Below are 13185 nucleotides of genomic sequence, written 5' to 3'. Positions count from 1 at the left end.
ATTTCACATTAAACACGCAAGCACACACACACACACATACACCCACACACAGACAGACAGACAGACAAACATCAATGTACCTCATAGAAAAGTCCCCTGTGTACCATATCATACAGTTGACTTTTGGAAACAAAATTATCATTTAAAGGTTGTTTTTGTGATGAGTCTTTTGTTTGTAGGCTGTAAAGACCGGTTCCCCACTATGTCTGTGTGTGTGTGTGTGTGTGTGTCTGTGTGTGTGTGTGTGTGAGAACCAGGCCCTTCTTCAGACCAGTCACGTCTGCTCCCCTCCCCAGTCCTCTTGTGCTTTCAGTCCAGCCTTTGAAACACCAGATCCATTGTGCCTCATAGTGTTGTTATTGCAGATACAAGTACAGGATTGGGAGGAGAGGGTTGTCGCTGACAGGGCCAGCATGAATTCACTGCTGGGCCTTCACATGATGCATGTCAACACAATATATCATTTACAATATAACTCTGTGAATATCAACACTTTACACAGGAAACTCTAAAATAGGCATGACCGCGTAAGTAGTTCATTACGTTGCCCAAAAAAACTAAACAAATAAACAATGTGAACTTTTTCTGTAGTGGTTCTGGATAAAGATGAAAGGTATAGGTGGTTAGCATTGCAAATGAACAACACACACACACACACACACAATCACTCATTCACACACACCAACCAACCAACCTTTACCCATGTCTATATGGCACTGACTCTCGTTAATGTTTCTATCCTCTACTCCTCCGTAAGAAATCTGTGTGGGAGGGGGGGAGGGCGTCTGTGCATAAGAAGCCCTCAATAACTTTTTAGTGTAACATTAAGACTGTAAAGAAACGATAAGAGGGTGAGAGGAAAGAGGCTTAACGCCTCTGAAGGTCATCTCATATAACACTGCACTCTAAACATAGTTGGACCCTTTGGTATCAACCGCCCCCCCTCCCCTCAAAACCCACACCTTATACATCAAAACATTTCATATAGCTCTTCTATAACTGCCCCCCCCCCCCCCCCCCCCCCCCAAATAAACATATACAATATACCCTCACCACCCCCACATGGAAAAATAAATATTTGTCTTTCTCTCCATCTTGTGTTGCACTGTGCTAGTATTCATTTAAGGTTGGCTTAGAGTTGGTTGGATCAGATGTGTCCGTTTGCAGCAGCAATCGCTGTGGCATGGAGCAGTCGCATCACCATTAACCAATAACAAGCCTACAAGAAGCTTTTATGAGCAGTCTGAACACAAATCTTAGTGTCAAAATCAAGTCTCTCCATTCAGATCTCTCATGTTACTCATGTCTGAAAGGCTGTGGGCTTGGGTGAGGGGGTAAAAGAGGGGGGATGGGGGGTGAGATTTAGGGAAGAGGTGGAGGTATAAAGACAGGGAGTTATTTTTCTTTTGTTTTTTTTCTTCTTCTTACATGACACTCAGTTCACAGCATCACTTCACAAAGCATGCAAGTCCACACACCAACTCAAAGCAATAAGGAAGCAAGCAAGCTTATTTTAAAAGGAAAGGAAAATAAGTTAGAAATGCACAAGAGTTCAAAACTGAGGAAGAAAAGAAAAAAAGAGGTCCTCCCAAAAAGCCCTGATGACCTGTAGGTGTGGTCGATCAGATTCTGGAATTTTTCACCAACTGATATCCAAACACACACACACACACACACACACACACACACACACACACACACACACACACACACACACTCAAACACACCATAGTCTTTACTATACACTCTTCACTAAATGGTTTAAGAAAAAAAAAAAAATTGAGAAGAACTAAACCTCACAGTTCACTTCAGGTAAATGGTTCCTCAGACAAAGATTTTTGTAGCGCTTTCTCCAAGTCAAGTCTCTCTGCTTTCACTTCACCGCTTTCCTCCTCTCTCTCCACACCTTCAAGAGCTCCTCCAGTTGTCCATGAGTCAAAACTTAAGGTTGGGATGGGTAAGCTCTGAGTACGTGTGTGTGTGTGTGTGTGTGTGTGTGTGTGTGTGTGTGTCAGTGTGTGTGTGTGTGTGTGTGTGTGTGGTGTCTGAATCAAGAAGAGGGTGTAATGTTATGTGGGTGTTTTGCAAATAATATCTGCATCTGTAGGTATCTGTAGGTATCAGTAAGCACTGTGTGTGTGTGTGTGTGTGAGTGTGAGATGGAGAGCAGCAGACAGTATGGCGTGAGCAGCAAGGTGAATCAAGGAGGGTAGGGGGGAGATCACCCCCTTTACAGTTGTGTGTGTGTGGGGTATAAGTGGGTGGCAGATGGACATGGTGTGTGGGGGGTTAGGGTGTGTGTGTGTGTGTGAGTGGCTCAGTCAGCGTAGTGCATGATGGACTCCACATAGTTGCCGGGGAACAGGCCGGTGGTGCCGCTCATAACGCCCTCATACCAGCCGTCGTCGTTCTTCTTGATGACGTAGATGATGGCCCCCTCCTGGAAGGACAGCTCGTCCTCCTTGTCACATGAGTAGTCGTAGATGGCTACCACTGAGAGAGAGAGAGAGAAATTGTAGTTCAGTGTCATTTTATCCAGAAAACAAGCCAACATTTTTAATTCCAATAGGGCACTCTGAGGGGAAAAAAAAACACGGCAAGCAGAAAGGGACAAAAACAGGTTCAAGAGTTACTCAATAAAGAGTAAAAAAAAAAAAAAAAAAACAGACACTTTCAAGAACTCGCTGTATCTGACCACATGAGAAACACAGGAAGCACAATACATGCTGTGCAGAGAAAAGGCCGTCACTCTGCACATCTGACATGCTCTCTGCTAATGTTCCGCTCACACTGACTGCTGTGTGTCAGTGGCTCTCAAAGAGGGTCACTCTCAGACATACACACATCTACCCACGCACACACACACATCTACCCACGCACACACATCTACCCACGCACACACACACATCTACCCACGGCACGCACACACATTATCAGTAACCAGTAATTCAGCTGACCAGGGTTTAAACATGGACAGTGTCAGGGAATACAGATGGACTGGATTGACGTGCTTAGACCAGTCAAATCATTACTATTTCAACAGTGGTGGCCTTTGACCGTTCGATCATCATTAGAGCCAGGTAGTTAATGATTTTAATGACGAGTTAACTATTGCCACTTTCCAGTGTGATGGCTTTTTATGGCCCATTAAACTCAAGAGTAGGGACATGCAGGGACGCAGATTTGCTGCCTCACCTTTCTCCAGGTAGTTGCGTGGGGCCCAGGGCGGGTCCTCCTCAGCGTAAGGGTCGCTGTACTCCACCACGGCCGACTCTTCCTCCTCCTCGTCCTCCTCATCCTCATAGTCCTCTGGGGGTGGGGGAGGGGGCGTCTCCTCAAACACAGGCTCCTCGGTAGGGGGCGGGGGTGGGGGCGCGTCCGTGACTGCAGGAGGAGAAGACGGAGGGGTGTGTGTGTGTGTGTGTGTGTGTGTGTGTGTGTGTGAGAGAGAGTTGGGGGGGGACAAAAGTGCTGTTAAATTATGCAGAGGTTGTTAAACAAACACAGAACAGAACTGATGAACAGCTGCTTTTAGTGAAGACCAAAGATCAGCCCCCCCTGTTTTTTTTTTAAATACACTATAACATTCAACAGGGTCGTCTGATCCCAGATCAGCACTAAAGGTCATCGGCCTAAGGAAAGCCCCTTGGCATGCAGGGAGACAACCAGGGAACACAAGCTAGGAACTAGGAAAGTCACAATTTGTAGTATCGATATCGACACAAGCTGCTAACATGGCCAGCAGATACACTATCCCTCCCTCCACCTTCAGCCTCAACTTGCATTTGTGAATGCATGTGAAGACCACTCTTAATAAAAAACTAATACGGCTGAAGGGATGAAGATTCATTTATAATCAAATAGCATTTAGAGCAGTTGTCTTTGAACTCTCTTCTTCCCCTCTTTGTATTGGTGGCAGGTGTCTGTCTGCATGCAACCAGCAGGGGGTGCTGTGCTGAACTCCTCATTAAAACTAAATGAGGCTGCCCTTTCCTCCTGCCGGGAGTGTTGCTACACTCTGCGTTTTAGCAGAAACTCCCCCAGGGCAGAAGGGCACGTCTAGTGAAAAAGTCGACATGGAATTGTGCTTTTATGCTTTAGAGCACCACTACAGTACACCACTACGTCTAGTGAAGAAGTCGACATGGAATTGTGCTTTTATGCTTTAGTGGACCACTACAGTTGGACAAACAGTTACATGGGGGGGGGGGGGGGGGGATACTTCTACGTTGGAGACAAAAATCCACTATGAAGAAAGCATGCAAAATTTACAATGATGCATGCAGGTTACCTACAAATATGCTAACACATACACGTGAAAACAGAGGCACAGAGACCTCATGTTCATGTAGAAAAAACCAACAATGACATGCAATGGCAAAAAAAAAAAAATCTATGAAAGATGCGCACGCACATGCACACGCACACGCACACGCACACGCACACGCACACGCACACGCACACGCACACGCACACGCACACGCACACGCACACGCACACGCACACGCACACGCACACGCACACACACACACACACACACACACACACACACACACACACACACACACACACACACACACACACACACGGAGTCGGACTCTGGAGGATCGGATTGGACTGGGGTGCGCCAGACTTACTGGTCTCCTGCACCCGAGCGGCAAAGCCCATCAGCGGAAGCTGAGGAGTGATCTGCAGAATCGAGGGGGGAGGAGGGGCCACCGCTGGACCTGCTGACCCCCAACCCCCCCCCGAGACAGAGACAGAGACAGACAGACAGACAGACACAGAGAGTGGAGGAAGAAAGAGAGAGAGAGAGAGAGAAGAGGATAGGATAGCAAAGGAGAGCAAATGAAACAGGAAGGAGGAAAACAGCAGGAGGAGGGGGAAGAAAAATGAGAAGAAGAAGAGGAAGAAAACATGGCAGGTGAAATATGATGATGGGGGAGCAAAAATCAGGTGAGAGGTGAAATGATTGCAAAGACAGGGGGATGATCAGAGAAGGAGAGAGAGAGAGAGAAGGAGAAAGAGAGAGAGAGAGAGAGAGAGAGAGATTAGATCAGAAGCAAAGAGCCTCGTCACAGAGAGGTCTCTGAGATGATCAAATCGCATCTAGAACCAACTCAAAACCTACTACTTCAATTTGCATGAAGATTAATGACTTATGAATATGCTTCAGCCTGCAGGTATGCGATGGACTTGGAGCCTCAATGAGAAGCACTGAATCTTGTCCGTACCTTGGTTCTGGTAATGTGGTCCTCCGTTGAGTTGGTTTTGGTTTTGGGTCTGGATGGGATTCTGGTTCGGGGGAAGGTTCTCGGGAAGGTTTGGCTGGCCGGTCGCCGATGAGGGGCGGCGGTATGGAAGAGACCCGCCCACAGAGGGTGTGGTCTGCCGTGTCATTGGTCGGTTCATGCTGTAGAACTGAGGGCCGTTACCTTGGAGATGAACAGCAGAAGATTGACAGTGAGACTTCTCTGAGAAAGTTTGCTGTGGCATCATGGATGCTAGTCTCACAAAGCCAGATGAATCACAATAAGAGTGATGTATTATATTCTTATAACATATATGTTATACTTGTTATGTATATTACAATAAACATCTGTAGACAAACTTTTTGGTCTAGCATTTGGTCTAAATTAGAATTTGGTCTAATGACAGATCGTCATGTTCTATGCGTTTGGATCATTCCAAGCCAAAGCAGTGCCTTTTAATGTCAGCACTCAAAGTAACAACACTGCAGATGTTCTGTCTAGACATTGTACTATTGTCTGTCCCCACAAGACTATGTGAAACCAGACATAGCAGGACACAACGTTGAACCCTCTACACTCTGTTTATCCTGCGGTGGCAAACATACATCTGGCTTGGCGAGACTAATCGTTACCCAACCAAAGAGCAACACAAACAACCGGCGTGTATGCACCGGCGTGTATGCACCGGCGTGTATGCACCGGCGTGTATGCAATCTTTAAAGCGTTAAAAGATAGTCTCCTTTTTCTCTCACTTGATCTATACTGAAGCTGGTAAACAAAAGGCCAATGTATGTATGCATTTGACGAAGCGGCGGAAGACTCAAGAGCGGTGAATCTCACTGAATAATCTTTACTGAGATGAAGCCCAAATCCCCTGGTATAGTCACCAAGAACCAGCCTTGCCAAAACAGTGCCATGCTCATTGTGCCACTTTAAGCCTGGTCAGATATTTGGCAAGAAAACGGCATGCATACTCAGACAAAAGCACAAATACTATGAAAAAAAAACAATACAATTACAAAATGAGAACAGCAATGCCAAGACGCTCAATGAGGAGACAAGGTATGGTAAAATACAGTAATAGTTGGACAAAGCGGTAATAAAATCTGTAATATGTTTTTAAACAGAGAGATTGTTACAGCGGATATAAACAGAGACACACACACACTCAGAGAGCAAGACTTACAGAGACGCACACAGTCAGAGAGAGAGAGAGAGAGACTCACAGAGAAAGACAGAACGCACGAGAGAGAGCAAGAACAAGAGGAGGAGGACGGAGAGACAGACCAGTGGGGATGAATGATGAGGTCGGGTTGTGGTGGCGGTGATGAAGATGGTGATGAGGTGGTGAGGTTTGGTAAGGGGGGCGGGGGCGGGGGGGGGGAACTCACCTTGTGCGGGGGTGCTTAAGGCAGCAGAGCTGGTGGCCGTGAGAGCTGACGGGGGTAGCTGAGGGGGAGGGGGGATTTCGGAGGGGGCCTCAGCAGGTGGGGCAGGGGTAGGCTCAGGTGTGGGAGGGGGTGGGGGGGCAGGGGGTGCCGGTGCAGGGGTGGAGGAGGCAGAGGAAGAGGAGGAGGAGGAGGAAGGAGGCTTAGGAGGGTTAGGAGGGTTAGGAGCAGTACCTGCAGTGAGTAGCCAACCAACAGAGAAAAAACAGAGGAGGGGAAAAGAAAGAAAGAGATACGGAGAGAGAGAGAGAGAGAGAGAGAGAGAGAGAGAGATAGATAGAGATAGAGAGAGAGAGAGATAGAGATAGAGATAGAGATAGAGATAGAGATAGAGATAGAGATAGATAGATTAGATAGAGATAGAGACAAAAGAGGAGGGGGAAAAAGAATGTGAGACAAGAGAAAGACACAAGAGAGATAAATCACACAGAAGATAAGGAGCAAGAAGAGCAAGAAGGAGAAACAGAGAGCTATCGCATTGTTACCCGTCTGACCATCTAGGTCACCCTTACAGCTCAAGGGCTGGCAAGTGGGCCAACAGATGGAGCAACATAAGGTAAGGTCAGAGGTTAAAGATCAGGTTAGGCTTTTACAAAGTCAGGAAAGCGTTGGGGGGTAACAGATCAGGGTTAAGGAGGGGTGGGGTGTGGGTTAGAACCCCTAGTGCTCGTGTTTATGCAGGGTTGGGGTGTGGGTGGGTGGAGGTCTTACCTGGGAAGGCTGTGGGCGGGGCAGGGGTTGGCACGGCGATGGGCACGCCCACGCTTCCGCTGCCACTGTTCTCTCGGCTGCTGCTGCGACTGCTGGGGTGGCTACCCCCACTGCTGCCACTGCTAAGACACACTCGCATTTAGCACATGCTGTAGGTACACACACACACACACACGCACACACACGCACACACACGCTGTACACCTGCACGTTCACACAAACACACACAAACTTTTCACCTGTACACAGACACGCACTCATGCACTCCATACCCAAAGGTATACAGACGCAAACTGCAAGTCATTGTACTAACTGCTGAATACCCACATCACACAGAATAACATTCCTTCACTGTTTTCAGTGTAAGCCTGTAACAGGTCCTTCAGAGATTTTTCCCCTTAGAATGGATCATAATGACAGCGTGACCGCACAAGATTGGCAGATGCAAGTGAAGTCGTTAGAAGTGCAGGCAAAGAAGAAAAAAAAAGAATACTGTAGCAAAAAAGAATACTGTAGCAAAAAAATAAATCATTAAGAGCGAGAGCACCAGAGAGAGAGAGAGAGAGAGAGAGAGAGAGAGAGAGGAAGCAGGGAGAAAAAGAGGGGTAAAAGAGAGGACGAAGCGTGAAAAAGAAAAGATGGTTAGTGAATGACAGTTCCTTCTGCTAACAGAGAGGACAAGGACAGACCGCACATAGACAGAGACACACAGACAGAAGCAGCGAGAGACAGACAGTAGCAGAGACAGAGAGAGACAGAACGAGGGATGGGGAGAGATAGAGACAGAACCAGGGATGGGGGAAAAAGAATGGGCCTGGGGAGGGGGGGGCCAAGCCTCCAGTTCACCACTAACCTATCGGCGCGAGAGAAGAACGCATCATTGGAGTGTGTTTGTGTGTGTGTGTGTGTGTCCTAATTTACACAGAAGGACCACTGCATTGTGATCAATGGTGTTAGTCTGGTAGGAGTAGGTGTTATTGAGCAAGTTTAAGGAGATTTTTTAAAGAATATACCTAAAACTAGTCCCTTTGTTAAACAGAGTGGCGTTTGATCTGTGTCTGCCTGTGAGCGTTTATTATTTGATGTGTGTAGTTGTGTATATGCTTGCGTTTACGTATGCAAGAGTGTGTGTGAGGGGGTAGCTGTACGTGTGTGTGTGTGTGTTCTCATTTGATGTATGTGTGTGTGTGAGGGGGTAGCTGCATGTGTGTGTTCATGTGATGTGTGTGCTGGAGTGTGTGTGAGGGTACCTGTAGGTGCGGGTCCTCTGATTAACAGACGCGGTGCGTGCCGGGCTCTGCAGGGTCAGGGCAGTGTTTCGTGTCGGGCTCGGCACGTAGTCGTTAGGGATAACGGGAGGACGCACCGGCTCAAGCGTCCGGTAGGGGGAGTGCCGCCTGCCGAGGGGGGGTTGGGGGGTAGGAGGAGGAGAGGATGGGGTGCGGGTTGAAATCTCAAAAACACCAGCTTGGGATCGGGACCCAGTTCACTTGCGGCGGCCCAACAGCAAACCGGCCTCACATTTCTGACCAGTGCAGGAAAGCACGCTGGGATTTGTAGTGATGGAGCTCCTTTAGACCTATTTGCTATTTATGCTAATTCCTATTTGCTATTTATGATGGATATTTCAAGCTGGCAATTTCACTCGTCTGTAAAAGTAACTGTGTAGTAACTTCACATTCAGAGAACTCCCAGGTGTCAGTTCAATGGGTGGATTCTATATTCGGAGTTCTAATGGTGCTTTGGAACTCTAGGTGAGCGAGGGGGTGGGGGGGGGTGTGTGGCTCCATTAGATGGTAATGATGCCGTCGCTCACGGCTCCTGTTGCACTGCAGTGATGAGTGACAACTGTGTTGCTAAGGCAACCAAGAGGGAGGGTAGGGGGGGTGGGGGTACATATAACAAGACCAGGGAGATCAACGCTGACACACACCTGCGTCAAACACACACACACACACACACACAAACAAATAACAGGACGCACAGGGCCCTAAGCAGACACACATTTTACACACATGAGTGCCTGCAATGCTGGAATTCAGGAGCAGAGTGTGATTTGTCAATGCCAGCGTTGTCTTGTCTCAGCGACAGACTCATACTTGCACACACAAGCACGCCCACACACACACACAGATAATTGTAACAAATGTGACAAAGAAATATGATGGTCATAAAAAATTCAATTTTGTTACACAGCCGTCTCACACTTAAACACACGCACACGCACACGCACAACAATGATAAGGAAGTCAGCTTTCTGTCTTTTGCTGTGGAGATGTGCATGCATAAAACATGGATGTTTCAAAGCACGATATAAACATATGCTGATCTCCTGAGTGAGACCCTTCTTCCTCTACACACACAGAGGGAGAAAGGTCATCGGAAGGTCAGTGTTTGTCCCCTCCCTACTGATCAAACTCAGGTCAGGACAGGACATTTTCTACCAAGCGTCATTTTAAGGGGGAAAAAAAGACTACATCTGAATTAGGCCTGGAGAAAAGTAACAGCTCAACGCATCTACAATTTTTTTTTTCTCCAAATATCAGGTCCAAATTGCCAACAGTAGTTACATCTGCTGTAGATTCCTAAAAGAATGCAAATCTAACTGGAAAACTCCAATACACACGTGTTCCCTTTACACACAGACACAGACACACACACTTTGATCCTCCAGACCACATACCCAAGGGTTCCCATCCCTGATCCTGGGGGGCTTGGGGGTTTCTGGGTTGGTGCAGCAGTGCGTGGGATTGTGCCGCCTGCCTTCATGTTCTGTGCATTGACCTGCAATAAAGGTGGGAAGGTCAAAGTTTAGAGGTTAAATGGGTCAGTTTCCTAGGGAACACCACACTATACATACACAGATAGTAACACAACAACTCAACTTTATAAAATAAAAATTGAAATAAAAAAAAATTTAAAAAAGTCTTTACAGGCAGGATTTCATTGTCTGACAGGAGAGATATACTGTCCATGAAGGGGGGAAGCACACACACACAAACACAACAACTACACACCAAGCCAGGAAGAGGAAGGGAGCCGTGGAACAAGTCCTTACCTTAAACCTTAGCAACCACTAAGATCATATAAGCCAAGTAAGAGACAGGGAGAAGAGAGAAGAGAATCATTCTGTTAGTACTGCAAACAGCACACCGGCACGTTATCTCAGTGTGTCGCTCTTAGCCAGGGGAGGAGGAGAGAGCTCAGGCAAATAGGTCACTGGAAAGGTGCAAACTACTAGCAAGCAAAGCATACATTTACAAGATGTTATGTAGCATACGTTTAAAAAGATGTTTAGTTTTTCTAGTGAAGAAAAGAACATTATTATTTCTATAGGCCCACTACATTGATTAATTATTAATACACTCAAACAATAGAGCTGCCATTTTAAATCCCCCCCCCCCACGCCATATCCTCAATATTATCAAGAGTAAAATCCTTACGGTGTGCCTAAAAAAACTATAGTATTCTATTTGATGACTAAAGAAATGACACTTCCACTTCAATCCTACAAAATCTCTGGTTACTGCAAGGACATTACACCAGCCCCAGGTTTCGACCCCCTCAAGCTATGCAATGCAATGGAACATTCCTATACTGTATATATATGTATTATGTATGTAAACGTTGCCATTACATCAGATCTATAGCATTGATCCTGACGGTGCAAAAGGGGCGAACACACAAAGGTTTGGTCTTTAAAATCTTATCTGATGTACACCAGATGATAAATGGAACTAATGTTCTGATAGACTTTTGTCTTGCATGTTGTAACTGCATGAATGTCTTGACTGCATAAATGGTGTCAATAAAAAATTGATCACAAAAAAAAAAAAAATCTTATCTGATGTTAAACACACTACACCTACTCAAAGGTTTGGTCTTTAAAATCTTATCTGATGTTAAACACACTACACCTACTCAAAGGTTTGGTCTTTAAAATCTTATCTGATGTTAAACACACTACACCTACTCAAAGGTTTGGTCTTTAAAATCTTATCTGATGTTAAACACACTACACCTACTCAAAGGTTTGGTCTTTAAAATCTTATCTGATGTTAAACACACTACACCTACTCAAAGGCGTCCTCCCACACTCCCAGCCTACCTTCACGCCGTGTCCGACGTCGTCCAGCATGCTGTAGTCAATGGGCTTGCGGATGTAGCGCACTGGCCTCTCCGGATTGGCTGGGGCGATGATCTTGTGTGTGCGGGAGGTGTTCTTATTGGTGGTGAGGATGCCAATCTCCCGGCGGGCCACCTTCTCCTTGTGGATGTCCACCGTCTAGGGGAGGTAAGGGCATTGGAGACGTTGACCCGAGAGACACACAGCAGGCATTACTGTGATTTAGGGCAATTACAGTCATTGACACCAGAGGCCATTTTGATTGAGCTCGTCATGAAATGTGGTTGATTTACTTCACCATAACAACTAAAGGAAAACTTTGAAGCAAGCCAAAGGGGCGTAGGGCTTTAAAACTTTGTAGTGTAATGCAGGGGCTCCCAACCTTTTCTACTCCGAGGCCGACCTTTTCGTATTTGTAACAGGTCGGGGCCCAACAGACACCCCGCTTATTTAAGCTAATCTACCGGTATATTCCTTTTTAAATTAATAAGCAATTGTTATATGTAACAAAGAGCTACATTAGCACCTGCCACAGGCGGTATCCTAGAAATAATACAAGAAAATCTAACTAGATATTGCACTATCAAAATTGTATTGTGCACCAGAAAACAACATAAAACCACACAGAGCATTTTCAGTCAAAAGGGATTTATAATCCAAAAGTCTTGAAACAAAGGAACTTATTTGCAGTAGGCCTAGGCCTATTTGTGCACAGCAAACAAGCAAGTAGGCAAAATAATACCAGTAGGCTATAGACCCAAAAGATCAAAACAAGCGATGAAACATGCAAACAACACCACTCAGCTATGCCTAATTAGGTGTTCAACAAATAGGTTCAAATAATGTTCAAATAAATAGGTTAAAATATGTCAAAATAATGATTTAAATCTGTTGCTGCAATCTATTATCAACATAAAGAGCACCAAGCATTCCTGGCAGTGGTTCGAAGTTGATGGCTCTCCACAAAAAAACATGTCCTCTTGTAAAATATGGCTCTAACGATAACCCACAAAAAAATCAGCAATAATGTAGCGTTACCGACGTCCGTCGACTCTTCTATCTGTATTGAAAAGAACGGGCTACCTTTCATCCTTTCCAGGACCAGCAAATTACTACGTTGTTTGAAAGTGATACTGTCAATAGTTTTTTCGCAGCATCTTAGCCAATCATCTCGCGACACATATCCACTGCAGCTGGCAGGGACAGTTCCTCTGCGATCGTAAAAGGCCTTCTTGGTCTGTGCAACACGTTCAGCTACCAAGTAACTTGCATTCAAAGCACTATTTTCTTTTGAAATATTCCACCGGATTTGAAAGTTTGAGCGCCTCATTAGACAGCATTAAAACGCACTAGACATGGGCTCAACGTCGTCACCTCCATTCCCAAAACCAAATATAATATAATTAGGATTGTATTTACGCTGGATTTTAGTAGTTTTCGGTAGAATGACATTAGCAGTGCTGTCATTCATTCGCTTGAGAAACTTCTTTTTCCCCCCGCTAATATCGTCATACCGAGTAGAACGTTACCTTAACTGAGCGCCTCAACTTGATGATGCTGTAAAGTTCGAACAAGATAGGATATTATTTTCATGATCTGTCGGCCTATTTATATATTTTCTATTGTGTTTAAAACATCCAAATTCAAT

At 45.7% G+C, this 13185-nt stretch overlaps 1 protein-coding gene across 3 annotated transcripts in view; it reads right to left on the bottom strand.

Annotated features, from left to right (window-relative positions):
* Positions 1-1440: 1440 nt before the first annotated feature.
* The window catches only part of abi2b (abl-interactor 2b), a 16235-nt gene continuing 4490 nt past the window's right edge, over positions 1441-13185 (bottom strand). Inside the window, exons 3-10 of one of the 3 annotated variants that reach the window (XM_080834934.1) lie at positions 11520-11696; positions 10095-10195; positions 8662-8808; positions 7412-7533; positions 5235-5435; positions 4638-4730; positions 3196-3384; positions 1441-2493 (exon numbers count right to left, since the gene is read on the bottom strand). In XM_080834934.1, coding sequence (XP_080691060.1) covers positions 2318-2493; positions 3196-3384; positions 4638-4730; positions 5235-5435; positions 7412-7533; positions 8662-8808; positions 10095-10195; positions 11520-11696 — 1206 coding nt within the window. In that variant the 3' untranslated portion in view covers positions 1441-2317. The remainder of the gene's footprint in view (positions 2494-3195; positions 3385-4637; positions 4731-5234; positions 5436-7411; positions 7534-8661; positions 8809-10094; positions 10196-11519; positions 11697-13185) is intronic. The other 2 variants (XM_080834935.1, XM_080834936.1) reach the window with 2 other exon arrangements.

The sequence above is a fragment of the Sprattus sprattus genome, assembly GCF_963457725.1.
Source record: "Sprattus sprattus genome assembly, chromosome: 3".
Classification (NCBI taxonomy): domain Eukaryota; kingdom Metazoa; phylum Chordata; class Actinopteri; order Clupeiformes; family Clupeidae; genus Sprattus; species Sprattus sprattus.
The sequence above is the reverse complement of the archived record's forward strand: the minus strand, read 5'-3'. Positions and strand labels throughout refer to the sequence as shown.